The sequence below is a fragment of the Diadema antillarum genome, unplaced genomic scaffold (genome assembly GCF_040938485.1).
Source record: "Diadema antillarum isolate AM-2024a unplaced genomic scaffold, OU_Dant_1.0 seq00000035_RagTag, whole genome shotgun sequence".
Lineage (NCBI taxonomy): Eukaryota > Metazoa > Echinodermata > Echinoidea > Diadematoida > Diadematidae > Diadema > Diadema antillarum.
The window spans coordinates 648,888-661,611 of record NW_027271149.1 but is presented as its reverse complement, the minus strand read 5'-3'; the positions used below and the strand labels follow the sequence as shown (position 1 = coordinate 661,611).

The 12,724-nt window shown below is 40.3% G+C and overlaps 1 protein-coding gene across 1 annotated transcript; it reads left to right on the top strand.

Annotated features, from left to right (window-relative positions):
* Positions 1-2,571: 2,571 nt before the first annotated feature.
* On the top strand, positions 2,572-5,340 carry LOC139725349 (uncharacterized). The gene has a single exon (XM_071636434.1). The coding sequence runs from the start codon at positions 3,147-3,149 to the stop codon at positions 3,873-3,875; it is 729 nt and encodes a 242-aa protein (XP_071492535.1). The 5' UTR covers positions 2,572-3,146; the 3' UTR covers positions 3,876-5,340.
* Positions 5,341-12,724: the final 7,384 nt, after the last annotated feature.

The window sequence follows — 12,724 nt, the reverse complement described above, 5'->3', positions numbered from 1 at the left end:
TGGGGAGGTGAAGGTCATCACAAGGTCAAAGGTCACAGAAAGGGGTCAACAAACTTTTAGGGCCCAATGTTAAGTTTTTATGGGGCATTTCGATTGTGGCTCATAACTTTTGATCCCCAGTCCGTTTGTGACCAAACTTGGACGGTAGATGTCCCTTGGGGAATTAAAGGTCATCACAAGCTCAAGGGTCACAGAAAGGGGTCAACAAATTTTTAGGGCCCATTGTTAAGTTTTTATGGCGCGTTTCGATTATGGCTCATAACTTTTGATCCCTTTGTCCGTTTGTGACCAAACTTGGATGGTAAATGTCCCTTGGGGAGTTGAAGGTCACCACAAGGTCAAAGGTCATAGGCGGGTCAATGAACTTCTGGGAGTTAGAAAAGTATTAATTTCTTGTACGTGAATGGGCGAGACACAATTTGGCACTTGCGCCTTGTGTTCAGTTATTCAAACATACTATTCCAAAAAGGAATTAGAAAAAAATAATAATTTTATACATTTTATAATATGTACTGGTAGTCATTTTATTGTACATAAATGTATCTAAACTTTCAGGGACTGCATCACGATCAGGTCCTTCCTAAAGAGCAGATTGTTGATTTACAAGTGTAGATACCATTGCTTAAATGCAATTGGTAATTCAAATGTTACCAAAAGAAAAAAAAAAGAGTATTTCCTCATTGGGAAAAATCACTGCTACAATTAAGTTCATTCTTCTTAGATGAAGTTTTTTTTAAAATATACAAATGTATATATTTACCAGTAAAGCATCCTAGAAACTGATTGAATTTCTTCAGTTTACCTGCTCATAATTGTACTTTGAAGTTTAAGACAATTTCAGGAATGTGTTTCAATACACGGTGTATTGGGGTCAGTGAACAAAGAAAGGGAATTGCTCTGTTCTGGCATCTTGCGCTCGGACGCACCGTCAGCTGACGAAAACAAATACGTCCAGCAGTCTGCTTGCCCATTGACTCTTCCATTTTAATCGTGGTTCGGAGAAAAATATTGATTGTCACGCATAGATTTTCTCTTTTCTTTTTTTATGGTCCCGCTCCATGGGGCTATGCACACATATTGGTGGCGTCTGTGCTTTGGGTTTTTATTTTACTCGCTTGGCACTGCCCACAGCAGGGGGACAATGCAGAAATTGATTGGTGCCATCTATTGATCCGTAGTGCGCCAGGATTTACAGTGTACATATGTTCAGTCATTGTAACGGTCCATTGTCGTGTTAACTGGACGTCCATCTGTAGATGAGAGAGTTAGAGAGAAAGGGAAAGAGAGAATTACACATAGCTCCCTCAAGTTTATTCTCATATGTTTGTAGTCCTTCAATGTTATTTGATTTGTGTGTGTGTGTGTGTTTTGTTTTGTTTTGTTTTGTTTTTTGAGACAGGATATTTACATGCATCCTGTACATAGAAGATACAGTATGTGATGTAGGCCTACGCTGTACTTGTACAAATTTTTTGATTACCGAAATTGATTCTGCTCTGTATCACTTTGCCAAGAGGTTGCATTTCCACAAACATAATCTATGCCTATGTTGCATGAAATCGTACATGTAATTGACTTGGCTGCGTAGTTGCTTTATCTTATTTTCATTTAGTAATTATAATTGAAGCAGTACAAATCACTTCTTGAGCAGAACTTCACAGCTGCCAACTTTTATTAATTCTTTTGTATGATGTTTAGATATTTAGTTTGTTCTATCTTCAAAATCAAGAAAACATATTGTTTGGAATTAAAAAAGAAATCCCAAATTGAGGTGAAATATTAAGGATTTTTTATTGCATATTTTCCACATTCCAAAAGAAACAGAGCTTTTGACTTGAAGATTCATTCTTTTATCATAGTTTTTTTGTTAATGTTTTTACTACACAGCCATCTGGTATTTGATTTGCAGTTTGGAAATATTTCCTGAATAATTGATGCTGAGTGTAGTGCATGTATTGACAAACAGAAAAATTATGCCAAATGTAATTCTGACTTTGATTGACACTGTCATTTAAAAATGTATGATACTGGTAATCAAATATCAGCATCCATGATTGCTATGCAGACCTACCATGTGGCTACAAAGCTATGATGTGACCTGACTGCATTTATTTCATTATGTTCAGAGCAATATACATGTAATAGCAAATCTTTGTGAATGTGTTTCAAATGGCTAGGCAGTCACTCCCAAACAAGTAGCTCCAGGGTATAAGTCTGCCAAGAGGGTCTTGGTAAACTCGGTGATGTTTGTGGGAGTGTCAACCAGAGAGAATGTTTACCGACACACCTCTTTTGTAGCATCCTGCAACCCCTTCCATGCAATATGGAATAACCCGCAGCCGTAGCACAGGATTTGCACCATTTCCTCATTTCCTTATGCATTTTTTTTTTCCTTCCCTGTCTGTAGGTCACTCAACTATAACGGTTGTGAGAAAGACAGCAAGAGAGAGAGAAAGAGAGGCGAGACGCTCCACTGATTGGCTGAGGTCCTGCATAGGAGACCGCCTCTACTGAATACACTGTGTGCCAGCAGTGGTGTGCGTGTGGATTCCGTGGGTTAGCTGCTGCGTCGTTGGGCTCCCATCATTCTAATTTCGTAGTAGTGTATGCATAGTGGATCGCTGGCTGCTACTTGAATACATTACAGCTATGCCCTGTGCCCCGCTCGGAGTAGTTTTCCACCTCTTGCTCTCCGCTAAAGCTTACTACATGTAAAAAGCAGCAGGCTTGACAGGCAGCAGTTAACCGCTCCCTGCTGCATTGGCTGGAGGCTTGTTAGTGAGCTGCTGGACACCACCTCCTGACACAACCTGACGACAACAACTGTTGAAATCTACCAGCGGGGGTGCTTCTGGGCTGGATGCTTGTTGACCACATTTCAGTGAATGGAGCTATTGGGGTCTTTGACAGCCACTCACATCTTATGAGCCTGGAGTGCCAAGCCAAACACTCCGCCACAGCTCTGCTATTCAATCAACTGGCTCATTCATAGCAGAGAGGGACTCCTGTCATCACACAGCAACATACTCTGCCAGTCTGTGTCACCCGGAGAGTGGTTGCATCTTGATGTGATTGTAAAAGCAGCTCCGCTTGCCCATCTCTTCTCGCCAGAAGGATTCCATTCGAATTGTGCGGAAGATTAAAAAATGGCTTCGGAATTCCTGCGAAGGCTGCTGAAGCGAGGGTCCGATCAGGCCCAGCGACCCAAAGTCGATGTTCACGCGCTGTATACAAACTGTCAGATGAGTCGGGTTCTCATGCAAGGGCAGCTCTCAGTACACGAACCCTGGAGGAAACACAAGAAGAAGCCCAAGAGTGTTCATATGTCCCTCTTCACCAATGATTCCAGCCCTTTCCTGGTGTGGTACGCGGATAAGGCGCGGAAGAAGCCGCGCGGATACTGCAACATCCAGGGGGGAAAGATTGCACCCATTGGGGAATACAGCTTCCAAATTGTGTTCAGCGGAAAGAACAACCAAGTGTACAAATTCAACACAGAGTGTTGGGACAAGCGGGAGGAATGGCTTTATGCATTGCGCGATGAGAGTAGACGGGATCCCGCGATGCCCGAGTTGTCGAGTGTGACTCCCTCGCTCATGCACAGTAAGGACGATATTGCAATTACGCAGCAGACGCAACATCAGCGTCCTCCATGGAAGGGACATCGTAGGACTCTTAGTGCTGGATCGCCATCACCCCAACTTGATCGGTGCCAGGTTTCACTGCAGCGATCGCGCAGCCAACCTCACATTCAAAAGGGAAAACTTGTCAAAAAGCGACCAACACTGCTCAATTCTTCAAAGCCGAGCACAGTTGGACAATCTATCCAAGGACAGAAATATTTTGTGAGGTCACCTGAAGTGTGCAGAAGTTGAGGATGAAGATCTCCAGAGTGCTTTTGTATTGATTGTGATGACATTTCATGAGCTAATGCTGATCAATTTGTGTGTTTTTAAAAATTTTTCTTGTTTATGTGTATTGTCCAAAGCTATTACTCTTGCAGTAATTTATTGTAAAATTTGCAAACTCAAGTATATTGAATGTGACCGAAAATAATTGCAATCTGTATTTATTATTGACCCAATGCAATGCTTACTATGTATGTCCGTATATGTGCATGGAATGCCATTATTGTTTACGATGTCTGTTCCTGTATTTGAAAAACTGGTGCATATCAGTAGGGTACAATCATTTTCACAATATGCATTGAACTACCTTTAGAAAAAGAAAAATATGAAAAAGATATTATGAACTGCGATATTTTTTTGAGGTACAGCGCAAGTACTATGTAAGATACCGGCCAAGATGATATTAAAACCATGATTTTAAGTAGAGACCAAACATATTTTGTGCAGATAATCAATATCCAATTGGTGCCTTAGTATATATTTACAGTGTATATTGATAGGAAGTTCCACTCATCAAATGTGTTTTGAGTTTTTTTGGAAATCAGAAGGCAACCTCAGTACAAAGCTCTGCTGTTTCTTTGGGTCCAGAATATTCCAGCTGCAGCACCTGATTTAAAAAAAAAAAAAAATTAATTTGGTGTTGGAATTTTGAAATTATGAGTATTTCATTAGATTCTAATGTTTGTAAAAGGCTACAAATGTGAATCTGGATTTTGGTTCTGATGTGCTTCATGCACACTACGAAGCTCTGAAACTAATTTTTGTCTTTTGACCCTATCAGCAGGCTTCATGCCATCTGTATTAAATCTAAGAAGAAACAGTACTCTACAGTAAAATTCTAGCTGTTTTTAAGTTAATGTAATTTTGAAAAGTCGATTTTTAAGAAATTTGGTTACGTTGAGATTATTCTTTATGTAGCTCCTACATGTTGTCACGTGCGAGTTTCGGAAGAAGTTGGGCTTTGTTCAAAGCTGCAGTTGTTTACATGAGATTGCGACTTTTCCCACCCCAACCAATTAATTGTTCTCACCAATTCTCTTAGATTCAGAAATTGGCAAACACTGTTACTGGGAATTCCCCTTTCTGATGGGCATTTCTTTGTGCTGCAAAGGTGATATTTGGCCCTTCCCCTATCCTTACATGTACTAGAGACCAGCAGATTCCACCGATTTTATATTTCCAGCGTCAAAAGTAGTCCTAACATGTACCTCCTGCGTTTGTGTGCCATAGAATGATAAACGTTTCATTACATTGTAGGTGTCAAATGGGCCCAACAGCTGGATGGTGATTATCATATCAGTGGTGGTAAAATAGCAGATTACAAACAATCAGGTGCTCCACAGTTGCTGAACTTCAGTAATCCAGCCAATATGATGAACAGATGTATCGAGGCAGGTTGATTGGTTGGTAGAGAGCTGCCTTGTCCTGTAATACATGTACTCACTAGAGTGCATAGATGCATTAGTGGTTGCATCACACATTCTCTGAAATTTTGTTTGAGCTTGGGCGACTTCTCTTTGCGTTTCCCCGGTATATAAATCTTATTTGTTGTGATGATAATTGAACCCACGATGACCAATCTTGTTGCATTCAGTATGATTTTTCTCACAGTATCAGTGAAGCTCGGTGTTACAAGATGGTGACACACAGTTGATTCCAAAGCTTCAAAGCCAAAGTGGGCGTTGAAACAGGGAAACAATGGGGGTTCCCAATGCCACTTCAATTGTTACTGAGAATGCATTGCAGAACTTACAAAGAAGTAGTTGTGGGGTGGATTAGGGGGCTTAGCAAAGATTCCCAGGACTGAAACAGTGATTGTATTCACTAGCTGGGCCCATACTTATCTGCCCTTCCCTGCCGCTTTACCCTTCATTCTTTCTAATAGCTTGTCCTCATAGGTATGTGCCTAGTCATAAAGTGAAATCGTAGGGATATGCAAGGATGCACTGTATTTAACTCTTCCCTTTTGGAGTAGCGTTCACACATGAAACACTTGTCTAGGGTTTCACATACACGACCATTGATGCAAGGCGCGCTATTGTAAGTGCACAATGCGTGTCACAGTGGTGCTTTCAGCCACCGATGAAAGTGTCTTGCTTTGTGAAGTTGCCTCCTTTGAAAATGTCTGGTGACACAGTTTCCTCATTGGGACACAAGATTTAGAGTTTGAGCACCGGTGTGTCGGCACTCAGAATCTACAACCCACCCACACCCCTCCTCCCCTCCCTTTACCTGACTTTATTCTGTGAGGGTTTTCCCACCGAGCTGTGACGAATACAGTTCTCACGTACATGCACTTAAAGTGAAAGTGGAGTGAAGATTTTGTGGTGGGCAATCCAAGTGAGATCTAGTCACTGCCACCGTCAGAGCAGTTGTCAGGGAAGCATCGTTTATTACCTTGTTAATGTGTAGTAGACTCACGTAGTTGCACATGTGGGTGCAAGCTTAGCTTGGCTTGTTTCGTGTCGAGAAGTATAGTTTGTGAGGGGTTTGATTCTCGAGGCACAAGCATAGACTCGAAACATCAATCATATATTTAGCTACTGATATACCAGTAAACATTGTCCTATTAATAGTTCCGGGGGGGGGGGGGGGGGGGAGATAGAGAGGGAGAGGGAGCAAGGTGCTCTCGATGAGATTGCCAGAGAGACGGGCCTTTAATAAGGATATTGCTACTGCAGCGGGGTGAACTAGACGCACACCGTAATGAGCTTTCATTAGGCTACATTAGTTAGCATGTCATTTTCATTACGCTGCGAGCAGGCACCGTCCTTTTCCCCCACATTGGTAGCATTCCCAGAGCCAGCTTGAGGGGACTAGTAAATCAAGAAAGCAGCTGCCGCCTCCAGGAAAGCGGGGCAGCAAGACGTGGTTTCTTGATCAGAGAGTTAATCTCATCACCTGTTTAATGAACGCTTTCCCCCTCTTGGACCCGAGTGACTAATATACCAGACAAAGACCCCAATGTTCCTCATGTTCCTCAACCAACTCCCCCCCCCCCCTTCCAAAAAATGTAGTTTGCGAACCAATTTCTGGTGGTGTTTGACTAGCCTACTTCTCCCATGGTGATCCCACTCTAAAAGTAAGTCCGATAAGTGAAAATAAATATCGGGGATGTTAATACTAGGGATGGGGTGGCCTCCTTTAGTGTTGTACCAGAGACAACAGCAGGGCATTACAGGAGATACAAATTTCTTCCGATTGCTCAGTTGGATAATTTGGCAAGTGCCCCATTCATTTCACTTGCCCAACAGTGAGATTTACTTGCCCTCTGCCAGTGTGCAAGTGAGTTTTGTAGCACTTTGGATAGGGAGGTTGACATGGTGCAAAGATAGTACCATGCATAAATGATCATGCTCTTCGAGTGGTCACCATGACCTGTGTTGGAAAGCGTCATACTGATTGCAACATAACCACATTTTTCCTTGCGATGGGGATTTCCCCCAAGAATTTTTGTCTCATACTTTAGAGAGCCCCATGCGAGATTCAGAAAAGAAGTTTGTGAACCATGGGGGCCCTGAGGCTTATAGAGTGAATGTCAATTGTTGAAGCTTTCCGAGTTCATGACGACCTCGAGGGCATGTAATGAACAGAAAATCAAAATACACTGTACACCCAAAGAAGAAAAATCAGGTGAAATAGTAGCGTATACAATGTGCAAGGCAAAGAGAATGATATCTGTGTTTGTTCAAGGATTACAGTTGTAACAAATAACGTAGATTCATGATTTATGTCATTGTGTAAACCCAGGTTCATCGATCTTGCCAATTCAGGATGAGACGCATTATTTTCCATCCTCAATCGAGAGACACATTTCTCTCCAGTGTCTCCCTCTCTCTCTATCTCAGCTGTATCATACATTATGACATGTTAGTGGGCATTATGTGAACATTGTGTAGTGATGGAAAGGAGCAGACTTGTGTGATGTGCACACCTTTGGACTGGATGGTCGAGTATCGTTAATTAGAGCTGCCATCGGACATACAATGATTTATTTTGTGAGTGATGTGGCTTTCAATTGTGCAAAAGATAGCGGAGGTAGGAGAAAGACCCGAGCTTCCTGTATCCAATCTATACATGTTAATCAGCAGCGATGCATTAAAGCCCGCTCACTGTGAACACTCATGTGACACTGTCTAGGTACTTTGAACAGATGGCAGAGGGGGCAAAAGCATGCAATTAAAATGGTTGCTCCTGCCCCATTCCAGTTTTATTGTGGATCCTGTTGTAGTTGAGGATGAAAGAGAACATTGACTTCAACTTACTATACATTGAGACTCTATTCCAGATAACTAATTTTACAGAGTGAGAATCTTGCACTCCCATTACGAACAGAGGTTTTGTGGAACTTTAAGGCACTGTTAAACTTAAACTACAATGTATATCTACCTGTTTAAATAATGTAAGCCAAAACAATTTGACTCACGGCAAAGGAGAGATGTCATAATTCAGAGCTGTTTGGAAGTCTCCCCTACGAGCATGTACCAGCATACACTATTTGATTTGAATTCAACTGCTTTATGATTTTGTAGTACGCTGAAATCTCTGCTAGCCAAATATTTATTGAACTAATTAACCGTTATATTTTGATTTGTTTATTCAGTCAGCAATTTGTACTTTTTGTTTATCCTCATATCGGTGTATTTTTCCAGAAGTTATTGTATGTGTGTTTAAATCCATCTTAGGATAATGACTATTTTGTGATGTCAATATTACATCAGAACTGCCAAGCCTCTGCTACTAAGATGCTGTGCTTTAGTAGGGACTGAGTTTGCCAATAATTGAAGATTACACTTGTTAAAGATTTCACTGCAAAGTAACATGGCATTTACTTGTGTGGCAAAAGGCAGCATTAGAGGTACTGTACATGTTTACACATACATGTATACAGATATGTCCAATTTGTTCCAGTAGCAACCACAAATGAAAAATGTAAGAGTACTTTAAAATCAGCTCCTAACTTAAAGGGAAAACTAAAGTGGATGTGCCATCTTTTCCCTATCCCCTATCGATCATTCATCCCCTGAAAACAATCTTGTATGTCACATGTGTTAGCTCTATGCAGATGGACTGAACTATTCATTGTCTAGGGGTGGTATTTCCTCTTTTTTTTTCATTTCCTTTATTGTCAAGACATTTAATGGCACAAGAAGTGTTGACTATCATGTATATTGGGACACAGTGCATGCATGACCATGCATGACCAGCTATGGAAAAGCTGAAGTGCACGGTGGGATTGCAGCTATCAGTATTATCTCTTCCTGTGATTTATACACACAGTATTATGACCTTCGTGATGAAGGTCTGCGCATTGCATTTGCAATTTTGTCCCAGTCAGGGGTGGGTCAGATGACAAAAAACAATTTTCATAGAGCTACTGGCTGGATTAAAAAACACAAAATGTACACAACAAGAAGCCTGCAAGGTTCCAATTTGCAAGTGCATGCAACTGTTTGTAATGAAATCTGACAACATTTTTATATAGCATTTATAAAAGTACTAACATGAAATGGCGTTTTTGTTACTTTTGTCAAAAAGATGAGGTATCCATGTTATATGTCATGCTCTAAAAGTATTTTTCCGATAATTTCACACAGAAGAGCTCATTTTGAAGTACTGCTAATTTGACATTATTTTTTTGAATTAGCTGTTTGCAACAAATACTTCCAGTAACACCCTGTCACTACATTTTTAGATTTTCTTCAATACATAACGCTGACTTTTGGACAATTTTCCATTTTTGATAGATAATTTGCAGATGCGTTTGCAAAAAAGGCACATTTACAGGTACAGTTTTGTTGGGTTGTTCGTATTAAAGTCACACCTGTGTAGGCACGTCGATTAAAAAAAAAGATGAAAATTATGAGCAGTCTTGGTGGAACAAATAACTGCCTACACTCTTGTATTATGGTGATTTTTGTCAACTGCATGTGAAATGTTTTATGACAACATTCCTTACGACATTGTGAAGATAATGAATAGTAGGCTCATTTTTAAGTTTTGATTTGTATCATATAACAGTTCATCATACATGCCTGCCCTTTAAAAACATACATGTATTTTTTTACTTTGATTGATTATCTTTTGTACTGCCCGTAAGTTGTTAAAAAAACAAACAAAACAAAACAAATCAAAAACAGGGTGATGCTGTTCTGTGTAGGTACAGAGAGGCCGCCTAGTCAAAACTGGCTGCCAATGCCACTTTTAATAACAATTTATCTGCAAGTAGTTCTTGAGAAAATAATTACCAAAATGAAGTATTGTGCAAGAGATTGTGCATTCAGTTGATGTTTTTTTTTTTTTCGTGGAGAATAATCATGAAAACCATGCTGTAGTTCCAAAAGATGGGAAAATCTGATGACAATTTCTGTTGATCCCAGTTTAATGTCCCGTTGAAAGTAATAAACTGAAAATTTGTCCATGTCTGTAAGGCAGATATGCTATCAGCTTTACTGTAGGTATTTTCGTACATTTTCATTGGTCAGTATATTGCATTTGTATGTGGCATATGGTGCTTGCCAGTTTCATATTTTGTTTACTTTGTATCAACATCAATATTTCAAATTATATTTCAGTACATGTGCATATCATTGTGTAGATGTATGTACAAAAACAAAAACAAACAAAAAATGTTCCGCTATGTAATTGTTGATTGTACTGGAACTCTTGTGTAATGTGTAATTGAATATGTATGAATTAAAACAAAACAAAAAATATGAATTGCACATAATGGCATAAACAGTCTTTAAAGTATTGAGTATTTGTGTGATGGACATACCATGAAGGTGAGTCATGTGTGCTTATAAAAGTCCCGTGTATGTTATGCAGGCACCAGAAGCAATAAAACTAGCTGTTTGCACAGATCCATAACTAGTGAAGTAATGAGAAAGCCACTAGTCTTGATGCTACTTAAATAATAAGTGGATCAATCAAAGGGAAAATCATTATAGGGATCTTAAGTCTTTCATTTGTCAAATCACTACAACAGAAGGAAATGAACTCGGCATATGTTTTGTCATGTGTTTTACACACAGTTCCTGGGGACATTACACGTAAATGGAGGCATTGAAATGAAATGCCTCTTTTTGCATTGTTTTGTTTAGAAAAAAAAAATATGCAGGAAATAAGATTTGCTTTTCATGGACTTGCTAGAGCCCTGTAGTACTTTTCCCCAAATTTGTGCCGAAGCGCATACAGCGACGCTTATTCATTCCGTTGATCAAAAGTGACAAATAAAAGTTTGATAAGGAGATATTGCTTGGGCAGGGAGGTATATCGCATTAGGCTCCGCCAAACTTGATTGGAGTTTATGAACGCCCGTTTGCGGAATTACTGCAAAATGCTTTTAGCCTAATGGGCACGGAGCCTTGTTTTGCCTTGTCTGGCGTGGCTGAAAGCGGAGTGGGGAGTTGGAGATGAGAGGGGGTTTTGGAGCAGGTATGGGAGGGGGATTTTCGAGCAGATATGGAGAGAACTTTGGCATGTTGAGGCAGCGAGTGAAAGATTTGCAGCATTCTGAGGTAGTGGATTGATTATTGAACCGGTGGTCATAAAATACTGCATTTTCTCAACCACAGCGTAAGGCAGTTCTGATGTGTGCAAGAGGGTGAAAGATTTTGTGTGCTCTGTACATGTATATACAGCTGTATTATATTTCGATGAGAAAAACACTTACATTGGGAGTTCCTGTTTGAAACAAGCGTAATGTGTGCAAATTAACGTAATAAAGGATGAAAAGATTGTTCATTTGAATTTCCACATTTTGTACTTGAATGGCACCCAGGGGGGCCATCAAAATATCTCTGCCTTGTGGCTATGATATATTTCACTGAAGACTTCCTACTTAGCATCATAATCAAAAGGGGAATTTTTGCATAACTTTGTGTGATGCTTTCAATATCCCTGTCACAGATATTCATAAGAGAAAAAAAACAGATTACAATCATGAGAGCACAAAATTTATCACAGGAAGCATACAATGTGATGTATTCACAGAGTCTGTAAGGCAGGGCAATGTTTGTTGCCTTGCTTACAGGCACTCCCATTGATATTAAATTCTCACCATACAATCGAATTTTTAGAGCTATTGATTTTGTTTTGCTGCCTTTATTCAGACCAATATTACTCGAGGGCATCATATTAATAGACAGTAACATTTGCCACGGAGATGAATTGTTTCAGTAACCGACTCTGACCCTTTTTATCGCGCCATTTGAAACTCCCACCTCTGGGCATCATCCAGGTCGCGTCGCAAATGAGAGGGATTAAGTTCCCTACGATCAAATTAGTCATTGTATGATGTTTTGTCTATTTCTGGAAGGCCAAGCAAGCGTTTTGAACACATGTGGGAGCATGTGTGTGTGTGTGTGTGTGTGTGTGGGGGGGGGGGGGGGGGGGGGGGGGGGGGTAAATGGCACAAACGTAAGCAGGTGCAGAGACAGAGGGAAACTATTCCTGGACACACACTCTCCAGAAGTTCACACTGTTCCAGCGAATCTACACACACAATACGGATCTTAAACCCTATGAATTACTTCACAAAGGTGTCAGCATGGTGACTGAATCAATGTTCACATGCAAGTTATTACTAATACTATACCACTAAACTGTTGAGTTTTTTTTTTTTTTTTGGGGGGGGGGGGGGAGGAGAGTGGAGGGTTGGTGGGGATAGAGAGATATATAAACAGACTGAAGCCACTCATAATATTTGCTACAATATCGATCATACAGACAGATTGCTCTATATACTAGTATGCTACTAGGGATCGTTGATTGCACTTTTTATTTGACTTTTTGAATATTACCTCTACAGGAAA

Excerpts from the sequence above, each read along its gene's own strand:
- LOC139725349 (XM_071636434.1), top strand. The coding sequence starts at position 3,147 with ATGGCTTCGGAATTCCTGCGAAGGCTGCTGAAGCGAGGGTCCGATCAG.